Below are 22,282 nucleotides of genomic sequence, written 5' to 3'. Positions count from 1 at the left end.
AAAATTATAATTATTACTGCCATCCAGCCAACTATTCGTGTTGTTGGGAGAAGTGAATAAATTATTCTAAGCAAAGCGAATTGCCTAGGGCCTGGTACACAGTGATCCCCCATCAATATCAGTCTTTCTCCTTTTACCTGGAGTTGTCGAATACTGATGCGTAAGTCGGATTCATTAAATCCATATGGAATATTCCATCCAAGAGGACCAAATTTCTTTCGCTCCTGCACAAGGGCATGAAAAAAGCAAACTCCAAACAGCAACTTTTCCCAAGCCTTTAAGACAAAAATATGCAACAAGAAAAAAATTCTGATCAGATTTCCATTATTAAAATGGCGGGGGGGGAGCTGATGACCTTTCATTGTGAGATTCTATGATCATATATCTCTACAAACTTTTATTTAGAAAGACTATCTAAAACAACGCTTACTATAAAAAATATCAATCTCATGACTTCTACATCTTGTACCAACACGTATGCATTGCCCTTAGTCTGCCTTTGTACACTGACAGTTTGGAAGGCTGCGGATAGAGGCCTAAGCAGACCTCACTGCTGTGTCCACACAGCAAACGGCTCCCACACAGCCTCAGCGCCCCCTACATCAGCCCCAGACACAAACCCTGCTGAAACAGACTCCATGTTTTAAGAACTACTGTGGATCTCACCACAGCTGACTGGGTACAGGGCCACCAAAGGCAAGAGAGTGTCTGCTTGGAGCCATTCGCCAGAGGGGACAGAGAAAAGAATGAACAAGGCCTAAAATTACCAGGGGCTTGTAATCTGGCAGGAAAACTAGCCGGGTGGGCAAGGATCACACAGAATCTGATCAGGACTGTGGCCCTGAAAAGAATGAGTATTTGTGCTTTCAGGGAACAGTCCAGGGGGAAGAAGCCAGAATGTTAATAGTGGGCACTTTATATTAAAACAAACAAACAAAAATCTTATGACTTAACAAAACCCTCCAAAGCTAGACAAACTTCAATAACATTCCACATTATTAAAATGCAATAGTGCTGGAGAGACATGCCAAGATGGCAGAATACAAAGACCCTGAACTCATCTCCTTCCTGGACACACCAAAATTACCACTACTTACAGAGCAGCTATCTATGAGAACCTGAAGAATAGCAGAAAAGATTTTCCACAACTAAAGACATAAAGAAGCAATCAGAAGATGGGTAGGAGGATCACCATACTACCTTCTCCACTCTACTAAGTCCTCTTTCCAGCTAAACCCACAGCTAAACCTCCCTTTGTCCCAGAGTTACAAACAAAATTATTGCTCAGAACTGGGGTCACACAGAAAGCATCACCAAGCAGAAAGAAATGAGCTGGCTTCCAAAGAATTCGACCCTTTATCTGCAATATCATTCTTTTTCCAGTTCAAATAGGCAAATATGATAAATATCATAGTATGCGTTGTGTGTAAAAGGAGAGGATGGTTTTCTCTTAGTACTGATGCTTCCTTCCATGTAGGGAAACCTCAATTAATGTGACACTCCTGGATTTTCTATGTTCTTAAACTCACTGGTAGAGAGAGGAGTACCTATCTAATGGGTAAATTTGGGAAAAGTTAAGCAAAAAGATTTGCTCAGCTTTTCCCTTTTCTTTCTTAGATGTGAGCTTCCTGCTGGGAAGAAAGTTTTGCTCTGTTTTTCTAGGTAGACAAATCTGCTTCATTCTGGGTTCTGTAATATTCAGTTCATTTGTTCACAGGTATAAGCCAAATCTTCCAACCTAGTCTGTATCAGTAATCAAGGTTGTGATTTGGTTCCCATATATTTATACTTTTTTCCTGTTTCTTAACTGGTAAGAATTTGGGCAGAGAAGAGGAGTGCTACTTATTGGAACTGCTACTGTCCTCAATACCATGTGCAAAACTGTTTCACAAACAGATACACTGAAGAAGATAAAGAAGGCTGAGCGCCTAAGGTTGTATGTTTTACACACAGATACACTGAAGAAGATAAATAAAAGAAGGCTGAGCAAGAGAGCTCCAGAAAAACATCTACTTCTGCTTTATTGACTACACCAAAGCCTGTGATTGTGTGGATCACAACAAAACGTGGAAAATTCTTCAAGAGGTGGGAACACCAGACCACCTGACGTGCCTCCTGAGAAACCTGTATGCAGGTCAAGAAGCAACAGTTAGAACCAGACATGGAACAACTGACTGGTTCCAAATTGGGAAAGGAGTACGTCAAGGCTGTATATTGTCACCCTGCTTATTTAACTTACTTGCAGAGTACATCACCTGAAAAGCCAGGCTGGATGAAGCACAAGCTGGAATCAAGATTTCTGGGAGAAATATCAATAACCTCAAATATGCAGATGACACCACCCTTACGGCAGAAAGCAAACAGGAACTGAAGAACCTCTTGATAAAAGTGAAAGAGGAGAGTGAAAAAGCTGGCTTGAAACTCAACATTCAAAAAACGAAGATCATGGCATTTGGTCTCATCACTTCATGGCAAATAAATGGGGAAACCATGGAAACAGTGACAGACTTGATTATTTTGGGCTTCCAAATCACTGCAGATGGTGACTGCAGCCATGAAATTAAAAGACGCTTGCTCCTTAGAAGAAAAACTATGATCAATCTAGACAGCATATTAAAAAGCAGGGACATTATTTTGCCAACAAAGGTGCGTCTAGTCAAGGCTGTGGTTTTTCCAGTGGTCATGTATGGATGTGAGAGATGAACTATAAAGAAAGCTAAGCGCTGAAGAATTGATGCTTTTGAACTGTGGTGTTGGAGAAGACTCTTGAGAGTTCCTTGGACTGCAAGGAGATCCAACCAATACATCCTAAAGGAGATCAGTCCTGGGTGTTCACTGGAAGGACTGATGTTGAAGCTGAAGCTCCAATACTTTGGCCACCTGATGTGGAGAGCTGACTCACTTGAAAACACCCTGATGCTGGGAAAGATTGAAGGCGGGAGGAGAAGGGGATGACAGAGGATGAGATGGTTGGACGGCATCACCAGCTCGATGGATGTAAGTCTGAACAAGTTCCAGGAGTTGCTGATGGACAGGGAAGTCTGGAGTCCTGCAGTCCATGAGGTCACAAAGAGTTGGACAAAATTGAGCGACTGAACTGAACTGAGTGCCAAAGAATTGATGCCTTTGAACTGTGCTGTTGGAGAAGACTCTTCAGAGTACCTTGGACAGTTAGGAGATCAAACCAGTCAATCCTAAAGGAAATCAACCCTGAATATTCATTGGAAGGACTGGTACTGAAGCTGAAGCTGCAATTCTTTGGCCACCTGATGCAAAGAACGTACTCGTTGGAAAAGACCCTGATGCTAAGAAAGATTGAGGACAGGAGGATAAGGGGGTGAGAGAGAATGAGATGGTTGGATGGCATCACTGTCTCAACGGTCATGAGTTTGAGCAAACTTAGGGAGATAGTGAAGGACAGAGAAGTTTGGCATGCTGCAGTTTAAGGTGTCACAAACAGTCAGACATGACTTAGTGACTGAACAAACACTGAAGAGTGTTATTAATATGCCAAAACATTATTATTAGAATTTCCATGAAGATAGATTTTTTTTTTGGTGGTGAGGGTGTCTATTTTATTCTCACTGCCTTATATCTAGTACCTAACACACATATTGTTGAAACAATAAAAAATAATGTGAAAATAGATTGCTAAAGGCACTGCTGGACTTCTGTACAAACTAAGATATATTCATTCACTCAGTTCAGTTCAGTCGCTCAGTTGTGTCTGACTCTTTGTGACCCCATGAACCACAGCACACCAGGCCTACCTGTCTGTCACCAACTGCCGGAGTCTACCTAAACCCATGTCCATTGAGTTGGTGATGCCATCCAACCATCTCATCCTCTGTTGTCCCATTCTCCTCCTGCCCTCAATCTTTCCCAGCATCAGGGTCTTTTCAAATGAGTCAGCTCTCTGCATCAGGTGGCCAAAGTATTGGAGCTTCAGCTTCAGCATCAGTCCTTCCAATGAACACCCAGGACTGATCTCCTTTAGGATGGACTGGTTGGATCTCCTTGCAGTCCAAGAGACTCTCAAGAGTCCTCTCCAACACCACAGTTCAAAAGCATCAATTCTTCAGCGCTCAGCTTTCTTTATAGTCCAACTCTCACATCCATATATGACTACTGGAAAAACCATAGCCTTGACTAGACGGACCTTTGTTGACAAAGTAATGTCTCTGCTTTTTAATATGCTGTCTAGGTTGGTCATAACTTTCCTTCCAAGGAGTATGCATCGTTTAATTTCATGGCTGCAGTCACCACCTGCAGTGATTTTGGAGCCCCCCAAAATAAAGTCAGCCACTGTTTCCCCATCTATTTGCCATGAAGTGATGGGACTAGATTCCATGATCTTAGTTTTCTGAATGTTGAGCTTTAAGCCAACTTTTTCACTTTCATCAAGAGGCTCTTCAGTTCCTCTTTGCTTTCTGCCATAAGGGTGGTGTCATCTGCATATCCAAGGTTATTGATATTTCTCCCGGCAATCTTGATTCCAGCTTGTGCTTCCTCCAGCCCAGGGTTTCTCATGATGTACTCTGCAAGTAAGTTAAATAAGCAGGGTGATAATATACAGCCTTGATGTACTCCTTTTCCTATCTGGAACCACTTGTTGTTCCAAACTGTTGTTCCATGTCTGGTTCTAACTGTTGCTTCCTGACCTGCATATGGGTTTCTCAAGAGGCACATCAGCTGGTCTGGTATTCCCATCTCCTTCAGAATTTTCCACAGTTAATTTACTCAATAAATATTTATTTGAATATCTACTACATGCAAAGAACACAAACTGTTGGGAATAAAATGATGAACAAGATAGGTACAATTTCTGTCTTCTTAGGAAATGTGTAAAGTTCAATATTAAATAAAATATTTATGTTCTCATATTTTTCACTGTAAAACACATTTTAAAAGTTCCAGAGGCTGAATATTACCAGTTCCTTTCCTTCGCATCCACTGAAAAACTCAGGATCAGAAACTGGATCAGTGAGGTAAGATTGGAGGAGATTTAGCCGAAGACCAGTAGGAGGTTCATTAGTCATTTTGACTCCATTCTGTAGAATTGTTACTGGGAACTGAGACAAAACAAAGAGCATTACTCTACATAACCAACTCAAGTCTTAAAAATGCATACAGTAGTGGATTAAAAGTAGGTATAAGAGAGGACTCCAGGAATATTTTTAAAATCTCTTAAGGTTAAGCATTTAAGATATACAATGAAATAGTTAACCAAATATACATACTAAAATCCATAAGAAATAAACATACTTTTGGAGATGGGTAACTTGTGAGCCAAAGCCTAAAGGATGAGTTACAGACTTCAGGAGAAAAATCTTCACATATTTTTTCTAACATGGGCATCCAGGAGACAGCAAGGTGACAATTCTGTAGGCAAACCCAAGTTCCTTCCTCTATTGCTGCTTTAATCATCTTTGTTGCAATGGGTCCTTGTCCCTGTCCCAGTGAAATAGCTTGAAATTTATTTCCAGACATAGCTTTATCATTTGCAAATTTTAGCAGGCCTAAGAGGGCATAAAAATAAATGGTTTCACTGCTTATTCTAAAATTATAAAATATGCTTTATGTTTCAGTATATACAAGTATTTAACTGTGAAAAACTCTAGTTATTACTTCTCCTTATATATACCAAATTTACTAAGTGATTTATAATTATCCAGGAAATAGATACTGAACAAGATGATTTATTCATAATTTCTTAAAGTTGGCAGTAGGCTTTCCTGGTGTCTCAGTTGTAAAGAGTCCGCCTGCCAACACAGGAGACATAGGTTTGATCCCTGAGTCAGAACATCCCCTGGAAAAGGAACTTGCAATCCACTCCAGTATTCTTTCCTGGAAAAATTCCATGGACAGAGGAGCCTGGCAGGCTACAGTACATTGGGTCACAAAAGAATCAAACACAGCTTAGTGACTAAACAACAACAAAAGTTGATAGTATATGCACTTACTGGCCATGGGATCTGCTCCTGGAGACAACACAAAAATTAAGGGAATGGTGCAATTTGAATCCAAATAACTCTTTGTCAAATCAAATGGTGGAGGCTCTACAAACTTTTTCCCTAGTTTGTCAGTTACATAGTTAGTTATAGCTGGAGTTATCTGTTGAAGAGAGAAAAAATACAATCTTTAGAGTAATTTTTACTTCACAAAACAACTTTTTTTCCTGAAAACTGACAAAGAGCAAACTATGAGTCTAATGGACAAGAAAAACATGCAGTATATATCATAGACGAAGTACTAGTTTTCCTAATATATAAAAAGCACCTATAAAGTAATGGACAAGACTAACAATCCAAGAGAAAATGGGCAAAGAAGATAAACAGTTTATAGAAATGAATCTTAAACATGTGAAAGGAGGCTCAATCTCATTCAGTATAGCAGAAAGTGCAAACTGTCCCATTCTGTGTCTCCTTTGGGTAATAGAATCCCAAGTTCTCCCAGCCTTTCATGCAGCTAGATGTGGCCACGTGACCAAGTTTTGGTCAGAGAAATACAAATAGAAATTATATACAAAGCTTCCAGATCCTATTTTTATAAGGAAACTGTTTGCCTTCAACACTCTACTCTGTTCTATAGACGTGGTGTTTATGAGCTAGCTTCAATTTTGCTGACAAGGACCAAACTTCAGGAGACTTCTCTAGCATGAGAAAAGAAACTTGAGTCTCTGGATGATCTTAAGAACCTCTGTACCCTGCCAGCCCTCAAGCATTTGCTTAGGGCTGTTAGGAAAGATAGAAATTAACTTCTGTTTCATTTACGCTACTGTATTTTAGGTCTCTTTGTTACAGGAGCTTAGTCTATACCATAATACTTAAAAATAAGAAAAATACAGATTATAATTATATTAGATACCATTTTTCTCCTACCAGTGAAAGTGTTATTTGCTCAGTTGCGTCTGACTCTTTGCAACCCCACAGATTGTAACCCATCAGGCTCCTCTGTTCATGGGATTCTTCAGGCAACAATACTAGAGTGGGTAACCATTCCCTTCTCCAGGGGATCTTCCTAATCCAGGGACTGAACCCGGCACTCCCACATTGCAGGAAAGATTCTCTACCATCTGAGCCATCCTTATCAGATGGTTAAATAAATGGGACAACAATAGCCTCTGTGTACTCATCCCTAGATTGTTTATTTTTCACGGTAGGCTAAAACCTGTTAGCTCAAAAGTCCATTGGCACCAAATTCAAAATATTACATATTCAACTGTTTTAAACATAGCCTAAATAAGCAGATTTTTAGCCATTTAGAGCTTGTCTACTTTGCAACAGACAAAGGATGAGGTGGTTGGATGGCATCACTGACTCAATGGACATGAGTTTGAGCAAACTCAGGGAGACAGTGAAGGACAAGGAAGCCTGGTGTGCTACAGTTCATAGGATCGCGAAGAGTCGGACACAACTTAGCGAATGAACAACAATAGCAGATTCGACACTACAAAAGAAGAAATCACCACATTTAAAGACAACAATAGGAACTGTCCAACTGAGGCAAAGTGATACAAAAAAATTTTAAGTAATTAACAGAGTATCAGACACCTGTGGTATAATATCAAGTAGTATGCATGCTAAGTTCCTTCTCGTGTCGGACTCTGTATGACCCTATGGACTGTAGGGCCCCAGGTTCCTCTGTCCATGGGGATTCTCCAGGCAAGAATACTGGAGTGGGTTGCCATGCCCTCCTCATCAAGCAGTGTAATGTATATTTAATCGAAATCATGGGCAAAAAATATTTGAAGAAATAATAACCAAAGTTTTTCTCAAGTTGAAGAAAACTATAAACCTACAGGTCCAAGGACCTCAGTGAACCCATCTGAGCATCTGAAATGAAGGTTAAAGTACCAAATAATAGTAACTTTAAGCCTAGTGTTTTATAAGTGGCAGATTATCTAGGTTCCAAATAGAACCCATTTGTTTTTTACCTTATCAGGTCTTAAGCACCGAAGAATGATTATTTTCTGTAGCTCATTTAGCCTTGTATCCATTGGTGCTGGAAATTTAGCATTGTGTGGCTCCTTACTGTCATAGATCTCCCGCCATTCAGACAGATTGTCATAAAAATGATCCCTAATGGAAAGAAAAGCTTAACAATTATCCTTTCACTGAGAAACACTGAAAGAGATCATTGAATGAGGAGATGAATCAAGACAGTTTTAGAACTGTTTTTTAAAGATCACTAGATTACAGATTTACCCATCACCATTCGGTGCTAAGTCATCATGTTTAAACAAGTACCTGAGTCCTCTGAAGGCAGGAAATTCACTTGCACGACAAATTTCCTCCCAGCTTTTATCCTGTAGCCAAGTTGGATCAGGATTTTTCTCAGCACTCTTAAGACTTACTCCTCCAGTTAAAAGAAACATCAGTTCCTGGTATTCAATCTCTTTCTTTGCCCTGTGTTCCCAAAATAAGGACTGCTGTAAATTGTTTTAACATTAAATGAAGTCAATTTCTGCTTCTATAGTGTGGATAAAATAATCAGAACTGACTTATACTACTGCTGTTAACAACTAGAAAAAACAGAAAAAAAAAGTCAAAGAATCAATTATTTTTAGAAATTATAATAGCCAATGAAGGATTGTGGAACCTGAAAAACAGGGAGACAAGGTGATCCCTATGATTGCCTCAGCTATCTGCCTGGAGGCACTTTTCAGACTATAAAGCGAGCGGAGGGGGAAATCAAAGTCAGAAACTAGGAGTATCGTGGAGTTGAAAAGAAAGAGGTCAGAGGTAAGGAAGGCTGAGGTGACTGGAATTTGTGGGCAGAGTACCAGAGGGAGGGAAATTCATGGAAAAGGAGCTCCGGAAATCTGCATACACATCCTCTTGATTCTTTCATTAAATGCCAAGTTATGTATGTGGACGGTAAAACTCCAAGAACCCAGGCAAAGAATATCTAAGGAGCTGTAAACTAAGTAGCTATCAAAACTCACACAGGACTTAAGGTATGAGTTATTGCCAACTAGACTTGAATCTTGATTAAACACCAGGACAATTCAGTGGTGACACTGGCGGGATTATACCTTAGTAGTGAAGCTAACCTAGCTGTAGAATAAAGTCTATTCTAAAACTGCTGTAAGAAAGTGTAAAAAAGGGGGGGGAGGGCTTGAAAAAGTTCAACGATTCAGTATAATTTAAGTATATGCAAAGTAAAGTCTAGAGCAAAGTCTAGAGCTCTTAAAGAAATTAAAAAACAAACAAAAAAACAAAAAAACCACCAGCATTTACCAAAGTAAAACTCACAGCATCCATAACCAGGAGAAAAATCAGTATGTAGATACAGACATAGAAGTGGTAGAGATGATATGAGAAGCAGACAAGAATGTTGAAAGAGCTATTATAAATACGCTGAAGGAGTGAAAGTGAAACATGAACATGATGAAGAGAGAAGTGGGCAACATAAAGAAAATAATCAATGAAACTTCCAGAGATAAAGAATTAAAATCCGAAAGAAAAATTCACTGAATTTTTCTCAGGTTTATAAAAGCTGAAAGTATCCATTACCAGAAGACTTATACCATACGAAATGCTAAAGGAAGCTTCAAGGAGATGCAAATTTGAATCAACAAAAAAGAATAAAGAGCATCAGGAATAGTTAACTAGTAGATAAAGATAAAAGTTATTTTCCTATAATTTGTCTCTTTAAAAAAATAATTGACTATTTAGAGCAAAAGAGCAATGTGCTGCAGACTTTATAACATATGTACAAGTGAAATATAAAACAATAAAACAAAAGCTATAAGGGAGAGATGAAAGTATATTGTTTCAAGGTCTTTTATATATATATAATATATAATATATATATGTATACACACACATAAATATATATATACTTTTCTCTCTCTCCCCTTATACCTTTTACCTTATACCTGTCACATATATATGCAAATCAAAAGATATACTGTGACCCTAACAAATCACTAAGATAATAAAACATAAAATTATAGCTAACAAATGAACAAAGGAGATAAACTGGAACCACAAAAATACTCAAAGAAAAACAAAAAATGAGGAAATGCAATAAAGAACAGATCAGCAAAACAGAAAATAAAATCATAAGATGGTAGATTTAAATATAACTCTATTATCTCATTGAATATAAATAGTCTATAAACGACTTTATTAAGGGTAGTGATTATCAGATTGGATAAAACAAGTAAGCCCCAACTACATGCTATCTACAAATATAGTTTAAATATAAAACAAATAGGTTAAAAGTAAAAGTATGGAAAAATATATACGATGCTAACAGTACTCAAAAGAAAGCTGGAGGGTCTACAATAATATCATACAAAGTAGATTTCAGAGCAATGGTATTACTAGGGATTTTAAAAGGTCAAATCAATTTATCAGATGAACCTAACAGTCCTAATCATTTACACATCTACTAACAAAATGTCAAAACACAAAGTAGTATTGATGGAACGGCAGGAGAAATCTCTGCAGAGATTCCAAATCTCCCTCAATAATTGAACAAATAGAAAAGCAATAAGAATATAGAAGATATATAGACCATCTTAACCTTCTTGACTTTTTTTAGAACATTCCACCCAAGAACAGCAAAATTACACAGTCTTTTCAAGAGCACACAGAACATTTACAAAGACAGATCATATTCTGGACCATCTAATGTCTCATTCATAAAATTTCTGGACTAGGAATAACTATGGAGACAGAAAGCAGATGAGTGTTACTGGGGCTGGTAGTAGGAGCAAGAATTGATGAAATTGCCACAAGGAAACTTGTGGGGATGATAGAAGTACCATAAAACTGGATTTTGGTGATGGTTGCACAATTGTATAAGTGTACAAAAAAATCATCTAACTGTATTCTTATAATGGCGAGACTGCATGATATGTCAATAATATCTAATAAAGCTGAAAAAACAAAAGGGTATCTCTATTGAGTAAGAACATTAACAGTGTATTCCCTTTGTGTAAGAAAGGAAAATAAGAAAAACATATACAAATTATGTAGATACAGATATACATATATGCTTCACAAAAATTTATTTGAAATGGATCATAGACCTAAATGTAAAATGCAAACCTATGAAATTCCTAGAACATAGGAAAAAATCTAGGAGGCTTTAGGTATGGCAATAACTTTCTAGATACAATACAAAAGGCATGATCCATGAAAGAAAGAATTGATAAGATGGGCTTCATTAAACTTTACAACATTTGCTCTGCGAAAGACAGTCAAAAGAATGAGAAAGCAGGCCACACGCTGGGAGAAAACACTTCCCAAAGATGTATTTGATAAAGGACTGTCATCCAACTCAACAATAAAAAATGAACAATCAAACCGATTAATAAATGGACAAAAGCCCGTACAGACACCTCACCAAAAAGATATAAAGATAGCAAATAAGCAAACTTCATTATCATATATCATTAGTGAACTGAAATTTAAAACAAGACAACACTCCACATCTATTAGAATGGTGAAATCCAGAACACTGACAAGACCAAATGCTAGTAAGGTTGTGAAGCAACAGGAAATCTCATTCACTGCTGATAGAAAGCAAAGGATTACGAGATGTACACTATATGCTTGTTGGGTCTCTTCTGGGACCTGTTATGTAAAATGGGCTTAAACTTCCACTTAGGACCCATTTTCAAAGTAATTTTCACAGAGAAAATATGAATCAAGAAGGAAAATCTTTTAATAATTTAACGGTCCCATAAATAAGAAAGTAAATTACTCCTCTAGCACTTTATTCTGCTCAATATGTGCTGGCTTCTGAGTTCCTGCTTCTTTCAGAATGTGGGTCAGTATCAACATTCAGGACCCCAAGGACCACAAAGCCAAGATTCCTAAAAAGCTGAGGTGCCACGTGGAATATCTTGGAAGACAGTCTCTTACAAAACTAAATACAGCAAATGCCCATCGGCCATCTGTTTTACATATGGTAATGTAAGTTTCCACGTTACTCTCTCCACACTCAGGGAACTCAAACAGGGGCTCTGTATCATCCTAGAGGGCTAGGATGGGGAGAGAGAGAGGAGGGAGGTTCAAGAAGGGGGAGACATATGTATACCTATGGCTGATTCATACTGATGTCTGACAGAAAACAACAAAATTCTGTAAAATAATTATCCTTCAATTAAATAATAATTTTTAAAAACTTAATATGCTTATTCACGATCCAGCAATCACACTTAGTATTTAACTAAATAAGCTAAAACATACATGTATCCAAACACCTGTTCACAAATGGTTCCAGCAGTTTTATTCATACTTTTCAAAACTTGTAAGCAACCAAGATGTCCTTCAGTAGGTGAACAGATAAACCGTAGTATATGCAGACAATGAAATGTTACTCAGTGCTAAAAAGAAATGAATCATCAAGCCATGAAAAGACACAGAGAACCTTAAGTGCATATTAAGTGAAAGAAGCCAATCTAAAAACCCTATTTTTTTTTTTTCTTTTGGCCATGCCACACACCACGCAGTGGTATCTTAGTTCTCTGACTGGGACCAGCAGTGAAAGTGCCACACTGGAACACCAAGGAATTCCCTGAAAAAAACTATTTCTTGATATGAATGGTAGTTACACAGATTTTTGCTTTTTAGGAATTTACTAGACTGTCGAACATTTTTTGAGTTCTTTTGTATAACTCAAATTTTAAAAGTCGAAAATAAAAACACCAACACTGCTAGAGAGAAATGAACAACTAAATTCAGGACTAAAAAACAGAGTAAAAAAAACATGATATCCTTATGTGAGAAGCCACTGATTAGGTTTTCCAGGTAGGTTTTTAAAATAAAGAAAAAGCAAGTAACTTACAAAAGAAGATTGGCACACAATAAAAAGGAAAACAACAGCTTGTCCTTCTCGAATAGTGATCGGCATATATTACAGTATAAGTTGTATGTAAAGTGGTCATTTAAATATCTCAGGCGCTTTTCCAAAATTTTGGATTTGTTACTGAAAGGTTAAAAAAAAGGAAAATACACTGAGTCAAGTAAAGCTAAGAAAAAATAAGTTACACATGAATTAACATACAAGTTTTATTTGATCAAAATAACCACTGTTAAAAACATGAAACTACACACACACACATACATACACATGAATGCATATCAAAAAATGGTGAAATCTGAATAAGCTCTCTGGATTGTACCAATGTAAATTTTCTGGTTGTGATACTGTACTATAGGTATAGAAGGTGTTATCATTGGAAGGGAACCCTCATGCACTATTGGTGGAAATGTAAATTGGTACAGCCATTATGAAAAACAGTACAGAGGTTTCTCAAAAAAATTAAAAATAAAACTACCATACAATCCAGCAATTCCACTTCTGAGTATTAACCCCTAAAAAACTCCAAAAAACACAAACTCAAAAGATACGTGTGCCCCTATGTATACTGCAGCATTATTGTTTTTCTAACTGAAGTATAGTTGATATACAACACCGTAATTCAGATATATACACTTCTAAAAATGTTTCCAAAGTGGATGCACTATATTACAAGAGGGTTCTGATGACTTCACATCCTCACTGATTTGCTATTGACATTAATGTCAATTCTTCAGCTTGAATATCCGCCAGCATGTAGGGTGAGTTAACTCAAATTCCAAATCCCAGCTGGGAAAGCTTAGGGATTTCAATCACTCAGGAAAGACTGTTCTACCAAGATCCCATGTAGAACACACACGCTAGGCTCAAATCATATTTTCCTTCTACTTAACAAGTTACTTAATGCCAGACATTGTTAAAAATACTTTACAAATATTATCTTTTAATTCTCAAAACAATTCTTAAAGGTAGATACTATTATTATCCCTATTTTACAGATAAGGAAAATTGAGGCAATTACAGAAAAGTTAATTGTCTTGACTGTATTCATGTAGCTATTATGTGGCAGAACTGAAATTTAATCCCTTACTCCAGTCTAATTCCAAGATCTGTGTACATTCATTAAGTGGTTAAAGTGAAAACATCTAGCAAATGATTAAAAATGTGGAGCTGAAACTTCTTAGGGACCTCAAGGCTGGAGGAAGATAAACTGGAGTTGCTAGCAAAGATAGGTTATTGCCTTGGCAAAATATTTAAAAGAAAGGTGGGGAAAGGACTAAAGCTAATCCCTCTATGCTTAAATCTCGAGTAGGAGTGAAATAAAACTTAGAAGAGAGGTCTGCTTGCTTGCTTTCTCCTTCTTTCTTTCCTTCCTTCCTCCCTCCCTTCCTCCCTTTCTTCCTCCTTTCCTTTCCATCCTTCCTTCTTTCTTTCCGTCACTTCTTCCTACATTCCTTCACTTTCCCATATTTTGTAATGATCAACAATGAATATGTATTATATAAATAATAAGAAAAGTTATATATTTTAAATGGAAAGGATGGTGAAAATACAACCTAGAGAGAATGAATGATGCTAGAGAATGTTTACCTGTCATGAATAGAGTTGATATAAAGGTTCACAAACCAGATGAGAGAGTACTGGTACATGGGATCAATATTAGCCAGGTCTGCAATGCTAAAGAATAACACTGATGAATGTTTAGCAATGGGTCTATAACCTTCTCGAGACTCTGCTATTTTGAGTTCTGTTTTTTCTGCAATCTGCAAGAAGAGAAAAATCAAAATGAAGAAATAGGACATGTGTTTTAATTATGTATTTTTCATACAATGAAATTTATATTAAAAATATCCCCTAAGTTAATGACAAAATTATAGGGGCATGGATTACATGAAAGGGCTTTATTATGCTAACATCTATAAAGAAAGGGAAAGAAAGGAAGTAAGGAACTAGGGAGAGAGGGAAGAGAATGAAGACAGAGTGGAAAGAAGGAAGGTAAAAGAAAGAAAAATATCTTTACAGATCAAATGTGTAACTACCCATCTATTATCTCTTTCTTATTTGAGGAAGACAAAGCTGTCAATCTTTGCTTATTCTTTGCCTCAATCTGACATGTATCTACTGTTGTCACTCACCCTCTTTCAAACCTAGACAGCATACTATAAAGCAGAGACATCACTTTGCCAACAAAGTTCCGTATAGTCAAAAATATTATTTTTCTAGTAATCACATATGGGTGGCAGAGGTGGACCATAAAGAAGGCTGAATGTCGAAGAACTGATGCTTTCAAATTGTGGTGCTGGAAAAGATTCTTGAGAGTCCCTTGGACAGCTAGGAGATAAAACCTGTCAATCCTAAAGAAAATCAACCCTGAATCTTTGGAAGGACTGTTGCTGAAGCTGAAGCACCAGTGCTTAGGCCATCTGATGTAAAGAGTTGACTCATTAGAAAAGACCCTGATGCTGTGAAAGATTGAGGATGGGAGAAGAAGAGGGTGACAGAGGATGAGATGGTTGAATGGCATCACCAACTTAATGGACATGAGTTTGAGCAAACTCAGGGAGATAGGGAAGGACAGGGAAGCATGGTGTGCTACAGTCTACGTGTTGCAAAGAGTCCAGCATGACTTAGTGACCCTCTTTTATTTTAATAGGTCAGAGACAGAGGGAGAAGGAGAGAGAGAGAAAGTGTTGTATGCATGTATGGTTTAAGGCATCACTACAAACAAAGCTAGTGAAGGTGACGGAATTCCAGATGAGCTATTTCAAGTCCTGAAAGATGGTGCTGTTCAAGTGCTGCACTCACTATGCCAGCAAATTTGGAAAACTCAGCAGTGGCCACAGGATCAGAAAACGTCAGTTTTCACTCCAATCCCAAAGAAAGGCAATGCCAAAGAATGTTCAAACTACTGCACAATTGCACTCATCTCACACACTAGCAAAGTAATGTTCAAAATTCTCCAAGCCAGGCTTCAACAGCATGTGAATTGAGAACTTCCAGATGCTCAAGCTGAATTTAGAAAAGAAAGGAATCAGAGATAAAAATGAAAACATCGTTGGATCATCAAAAAAGCAAAAATGTTCCAGAAAAACATCTGCTTTATTGACTATGCCAAAGCCTTTGATTGTGTGGATCACATCAAAATGCGGAAAATTCCTAAAGAGATGGGAATACCAGACTGCCTGACCTGCCTCCTAAGGAGTCTGTATGCAGGTCAGGAAGCAACAGTTAGAAGTGGACATGGAACAACAGACTAGTTCCAAATAGGAAAAAGAGTACATCAAGGCTGTATATTGTCACCCTGCTTATTTAACTTATATGCAGAGTACATCATGAGAAATGCTGGGCTGGATGAAGCACAAGCTGGGATCAAGATTTCGGGGAGAGATATCCATAACCTCAGATATGCAGATGACACCACCCTTACGGCAGAAAACGAAGAACTAAAGAGCCTCTTGATGAAAATGAAAGAGGAGAGTGAAAAAGTTGGCTTAAAACTCAACATTCAGAAAACTAAGATCATGGCATCCGGTCCCATCACTTCATGGGAAATAGATGGGGAAACAGTGGAAACTGGCTGACTTTATTTTTTTGGGCTCCAAAATCACTGCAGATGGTGACTGCAGCCATGAAATTAAAAGATGCTTACTCCTTGGAAGGAAAGTTATGACCAACCTAGACAGCATATTAAAAAGCAGAGACATTACTTTGCCAACAAAGGTCCATCTAGTCAAAGCTATGGTTTTTCCAGTAGTCATGTATGGATGTGAGAGTTGGACTATAGGTGAAGCTGAGCACCGAAGAATTGATGCTTTTGAACTATGGTGTTGGAGAAGACTCTTGAGGGTCCCTTGGACTACAAGGAGATCCAACCAGTCCATCCTAAAGGAAATCAGTTCTGAATATTCATTGGAAGGACTGATGCTAAAGCTAGAACGTCAATACTTTGGGCACCTGATGGGAAGAACTGTCTCATGGAAAAGACCCTGATGCTGGGAAAGATTGAAGGCAGGAGGAGAAGGGGACGTCAGAGGATGAGATGGCTGGATGGAATCACCGATTCAAAGCACATGAGTTTGAGTAAACTCCGGGACTTGGCGACGGACAGAGAGGCATGGCATGCTGCAGTCCATGGGGTCGCAAAGAGTCGGACATGACTGAGCTACCGAACTGAACTGAACTGAACCATTTACCATTAATGGCAACAACAAGCAAAAACATTTAGCAAATATTGTTATTATTTTTAAAGAGTAAATAATAATTTAACTCAGGTTTCCAAGGCTTGCTCTATAGTATATTTATAAATAGCATTATATTTACATATACTTGAACCCTTAGTATGAACACATACAGATTTTTTTTATTAATTATCATTAATAACCTAAAATCAAACAATTTGTTGTTTTCTAACAAATAAACATTGTGAGCATATGATGTTAAAAAACTGAAGTGTAAAATTTGCTAAGAGGAGAATTTATTATCTGTAAAAATTTCCTGATATTTATATAGTAATATTTATATATATATTATACTTTCCTAGAATCCACCAGACTATATTTCAATCATGATGGCTTTTGTGGGGGGAAACTCTGAAACCTACAGAACAAATCCTTAAAGTTTCACTTGTGTTGTTTGATCTTATGGTTTGGGATAAAAAGGAAAGCTGGGTTTTAGACTATGTGCAAAGACTTGCTGTGAAGATGTGTTTTCTGACATTGAGTGGGTGGAATAGAAGTCATGGCCAGATACAGAGCAAGTTTTGAATCAAAATATATAGTGATTTCTAAATTATGTTTGACCTAGTCAAAAAGACATGATTAAATTTCTCTCTCTTTGTAAGATAAAGTATTTGAACAAATAAATATTGATATCTACTTTCCTCTTTGAGCCTAATAGAAAATAAGCTGATAAATGCTTCCTGTCTTTCCTTTCCCTTTGAAAAAACATGTGGTGAGAGCAAAGTGAGGAATGGGTTCTGTTGGGAAGGCAGACATTATCGAATATCTCAGCCACGGTCCCTAGATGAGAGGCTACTCTAAGACACTACTCCTTTTGGCTCTCTTGAAATGAAAAACACAAGCACAAAGCAATACAGTACACCCAAAGAGAGTCATTTCCATCACATTCACATAAAACTAAACCGATCCCAAAGGCAAGTCCTCTACCCCAAAACTGGGGTGAGTAAGGTAGGGTGCAAACTGAAGGATGCCGAGCAATTAGTGAAATTTCTACTTAGGATTCTTTTTATTTTTTAATTATCCCAATACTAAAAATATGTTTAGTTCATTGGGTGGGCCAAAGAGGATAGAAGGGTCTGAAAATCATTAAAGTAAGCCTTCTGAAGTCAGTCTGTATTATCATTTCATTGTGTAAACTTGGGGCTTAACTACTTTTTCTGGGCCCTACTTTTCTCAACTATGAAATGCTAAAATGACTAATAGCTAAGGCCCCTTTAACCTGTAACACTAGGATTATATTTTTTTTAAGACAATATAAAAATACCATTTAAAAAAATTTTTTAAATAAAAATACCATTTGGCTGCATTAGATTAACTTGCAACAAGTATGCTATTGTGCGAGTCTTCCTTCCTCTCCCTGCCACTCCCAACTCTCACACCTCCTCCCTCTCAGAGAGATGACGAGGCAACACCGGAAGAACATCCTCATCAGCTCCTAGAACCACTTACTGTCCAATTAATCGGCAATGACCTCATACATCTTAAGTTCCAACCAGGAACAGAGGCAAGCCAAGTTCTCAAACTGAGGTTTTAGGTGAGGAGTCAATCAAAACTTGAATGAACCTGACTCGCTTACCCTACCTATGGAACAACAAAAATTATACTAAAACTTTTTTTCACTCCAAATTTATTTCTTCTATTTATAGGTACCACATAGATGAAAAAACAGGTTTTGAATGATTCAACACTAAGAATCTTTAAAACTAGTTTAAGTGCTGTGGTGTTTTATGAATTATTTTCCTCTTCCCATAAGCCTACTACAGCACTTTACACAGGAAGTGGGAGCAAACTGGACTCCAAAGAATCAAAAACTTTTCTAGGATTCTTTTTTTTACCTGTTGTTTCTTGGTTATCTCGTTGGACATCAATTTAGCAGAGTCTAAGATTTTAATCGCACTTTCATCCTCTAAAATGTTTCCTTCTGAAGATGATAATGTTTCTAAAATTTTTTTCTCTATATCTTTCAGCTGTTTCTTATTAGCTGCAGACTGCAGAATCAGAGCATTTCGTTCCTCTTCTAACTCCGGTCTAAAAAGATGAAAACATCTCACCTAAATGTGTAGTATTTTATGTAAAGATTAGACATCACAATTTTGTAGGCATTTAAATATAACAATTTTGCAGACACATAACACAAATTAAGATGATTAACCTCTTTATCTTAAGGAAAAAAATATTTCCATGAAAATGATAATTTGAGAAATTCAAGCCAAAAAAAGCATTAATTATAAATATGTAAAATGCAGCAATAATATATACTATAATAAGTCTAAAAACATGTTAGGTTTATCCTTATGGCTTAGCTCATTGTGTGAGAATAAGAGCTGGAAAGACACTAAGAATATGAAACTTCTATTCTTTGGCTTAATCATATTCAGTCTCATTTTCAACATCTCTTCTACAATAGCAGACACAGAAAAGATGACTCATCATAAAAAAGATAATACAAAAGATGACTCATCATACTGGCTCAAAGTAAAAGACAGAACTGGCACTTAATACCTTAACAAAGACGGTATGAAACTTCAAACAACATAGTTCATGTTATAGACTATGTTATGACATGGTTCTGTCTTAGATATTATGCAAGTGGGATAAATACTGAAAATAACTAAAGTACTTCATGGTACATATTTTCACTTATAATTTGATTTCATTTAATTGACTACTTGATAATGTTATATTAAGCTTCAAGTTGAGTCAAAGATTTCCTTCAGGAAGCAATTCTTTTTTTTTTTTAATAGTTATTTAGTTGGGTGTGCTAGGTCTTAGTTGCAGCATGTGGGATCTAGTTCCCTGACCAGGGATAAACGATGGGCCTGCATTGGGAGCTTACAGTCTTAGCCACTTGAAGGGAAATCCCAGGAAGCAATTCTTTACTAGTAGCCCTTCCAGGGATCATAATATTTTTTTCTCATTTAAAAAAAATAACACATGCTAGTAATGGAAAAATACATAAAGAAAATAATGAGTTATCCATAATCTTACCATTCCTAAGGATTATCACTATTAATATTCTGGTGTATTCTTTCTCAATCTTTTTTTCATATATATGGATATCCATTCATGTATTAACTTTTGAAAAACAAATTATCCCTACCATATATAGTTTTATATCCTGCTTTTTCATTCTTGTCCTAAGTATTTTCTTATTTCATTAATGTTCTGTATATGTCTTTGAACACACTTCTGATTTTGTCCAAAACATACATTTCAAGAAACAAAATTTTTTGTTTCAAACAATCATATACAAATCAAAAGCCATAGCGCATCACCTAAATCCTATTACCCATACTAAAAGCCCAATATAACATGGTTGGCTTACAACTTATTTGTTATAGAATGATTGTTTTAAAGAATTCTATATTTGTTTAATCTATAATGACAAAGGAGATCAAACCAGTCCATCCTAAAGGAAATCAATCCTGAATATTCACTGGAAGGACTGATGCTGAAGCTAACGCGCCAGTACTTTGGCCACCAGATGTGAAGAGTCAACTCATTAGAAAAGACCCTGGTGCTGGGAAAGACTGAAGGCAAGGGAGAAGAGGGCAGCAGAGAATGAGTTAGTTAGACAGCATCACTGACTCAGTGGAAATGAATTTGAGCAAACTCCAGGAGATAGTGAAGGACAGGCAAGCCTGGCGTGCTGCAGTTCATGGGACTGCGAAGAGTGGGACACAACTTAGTGACTGAACAGCAACAATAAAATTTAGACAAGGTTTCGGAATAATCACATAACAAAAGTATTCAGTTCAGTTCAGTTCAGTTCAGTCGCTCAGTCATGTCCGACTCTTTGCGACCCCATGGACTACAGCACGCCAGGCCTCCCTGTCCATCACCAACTCCTGGAGTTTACTAAAACTCATGTCCATTGAGTCAGAGATGCCATCCAGCCATCTCATCCTCTGTTGCCCCTTCTCCTCCTGCCTTCAATCTTTACCAGCATCAGGGCTTTTCCAAGGAGTCAGTTCTTCACATCAGGTGGCCAAAGTATTGGAGTTTCAGCTTCAGCATGTCCTTCCAGTGAATATTCAGGACTGATTTCCTTTAGGATGGACTGGTTGGATCTCCTTGCTGTCCAAGGGACTCTCAAGAGTCTTCTCCAACACCATAGTTCAAAAGCATCAAATCCTGGGTGCTCAGCTTTCTTTATAGTCCAACTCTCACATCCATACATGACTACTGGAAAAACCATAGCTTTGACTAGATGGACCTTTGTTGGCAAAGTAATATCTCTGCTTTTTAATATGCTGTCTAGGTTGGTCATAACTTTTCTTCCAAGGAGCAAGCATCCTTTAATTTCATGACTGCAGTTAACATCCGCAGTGATTTTGGAACCCCCCCCAAAATAAAGTCTGTCACTGTTTCCACTGTCTCCCCATCTATTTGCCATGAAATGATGGGACCAGATGCCATGATCTTAGTTTTCTGAATGTTGAGCCTCAAGCCAACTTTATGGCCGACAAATATTCTTTTCTAGAGTATCTGAAAGTATCTAAGAAAATACATACCTCTCCTTTGCAACAACAATACCAAGTAATTGATCTTCAAGTCCTTCTGGAGTTATCATGAAATTGAGCAAAGATACCTTTGTAGCCAGCTCTGGCATATAATGTGGATTTCTCAACTTTGTGGTGATATAAAACTTGAAATCAAAGGAATACTCAATAATGACCTCACCAAGTCTGATGCAATCAATGCCACCTGTATTTCAGAGAAAAATGCATAATAAATCAGCCAAAGTTACATAGCCCTTCCCCTTCTGTTAAAACCCATCCTAGGTTACAAGTGAAACATCATAAAGTAATTTCAAATAGAATACAAGTGTTGCAAAAGTCACAGATACAGAGGCAAGTAAGCAATTATACAGCATGAATCATTAATTCTGGGGTAATATATTTTTTCTGGTTGTCATGGAGCCTTCTAAATTAAGATTCCTTTTGATCTTACTTCCTCTATTAATTTTCAATAATGGTTCCAAAATTATTTATATATGACTAAAGCTCTTTGTTGGAGAAGACTCTTGAGAGTCCCTTGGACTGCAAGGAGATCCAACCAGTCCATCCTAAAGGAGATCAGTCCTGGGTGTTCATTGGAAGGACTGATGCTGAAGCTGAAACTCCAGTACTTTGGCCACCTCATGCAAAGAGTTGACTCATTGGAAAAGACCCTGATGCTGGGAAAGATTGAAGGCAGGAGGACAAGGGGACGACAGAGGA

General features: G+C 37.4%; 1 protein-coding gene across 1 annotated transcript in view; it reads right to left on the bottom strand.

The window, feature by feature from the left end:
- DNAH12 (dynein axonemal heavy chain 12) overlaps positions 1–22,282 on the bottom strand; it is a 172,584-nt gene that overhangs the window by 15,640 nt on the left and 134,662 nt on the right. Inside the window, exons 56-65 of the mRNA XM_061129188.1 lie at positions 21,575–21,767; positions 18,896–19,088; positions 14,413–14,585; positions 12,808–12,948; positions 8,250–8,408; positions 7,937–8,081; positions 5,964–6,114; positions 5,266–5,519; positions 4,932–5,072; positions 138–275 (exon numbers count right to left, since the gene is read on the bottom strand). Coding sequence (XP_060985171.1) covers positions 138–275; positions 4,932–5,072; positions 5,266–5,519; positions 5,964–6,114; positions 7,937–8,081; positions 8,250–8,408; positions 12,808–12,948; positions 14,413–14,585; positions 18,896–19,088; positions 21,575–21,767 — 1,688 coding nt within the window. The remainder of the gene's footprint in view (positions 1–137; positions 276–4,931; positions 5,073–5,265; positions 5,520–5,963; positions 6,115–7,936; positions 8,082–8,249; positions 8,409–12,807; positions 12,949–14,412; positions 14,586–18,895; positions 19,089–21,574; positions 21,768–22,282) is intronic.

Source organism: Dama dama, chromosome 24 (genome assembly GCF_033118175.1).
Source record: "Dama dama isolate Ldn47 chromosome 24, ASM3311817v1, whole genome shotgun sequence".
NCBI lineage: Eukaryota > Metazoa > Chordata > Mammalia > Artiodactyla > Cervidae > Dama > Dama dama.
The sequence above is the reverse complement of the archived record's forward strand: the minus strand, read 5'-3'. Positions and strand labels throughout refer to the sequence as shown.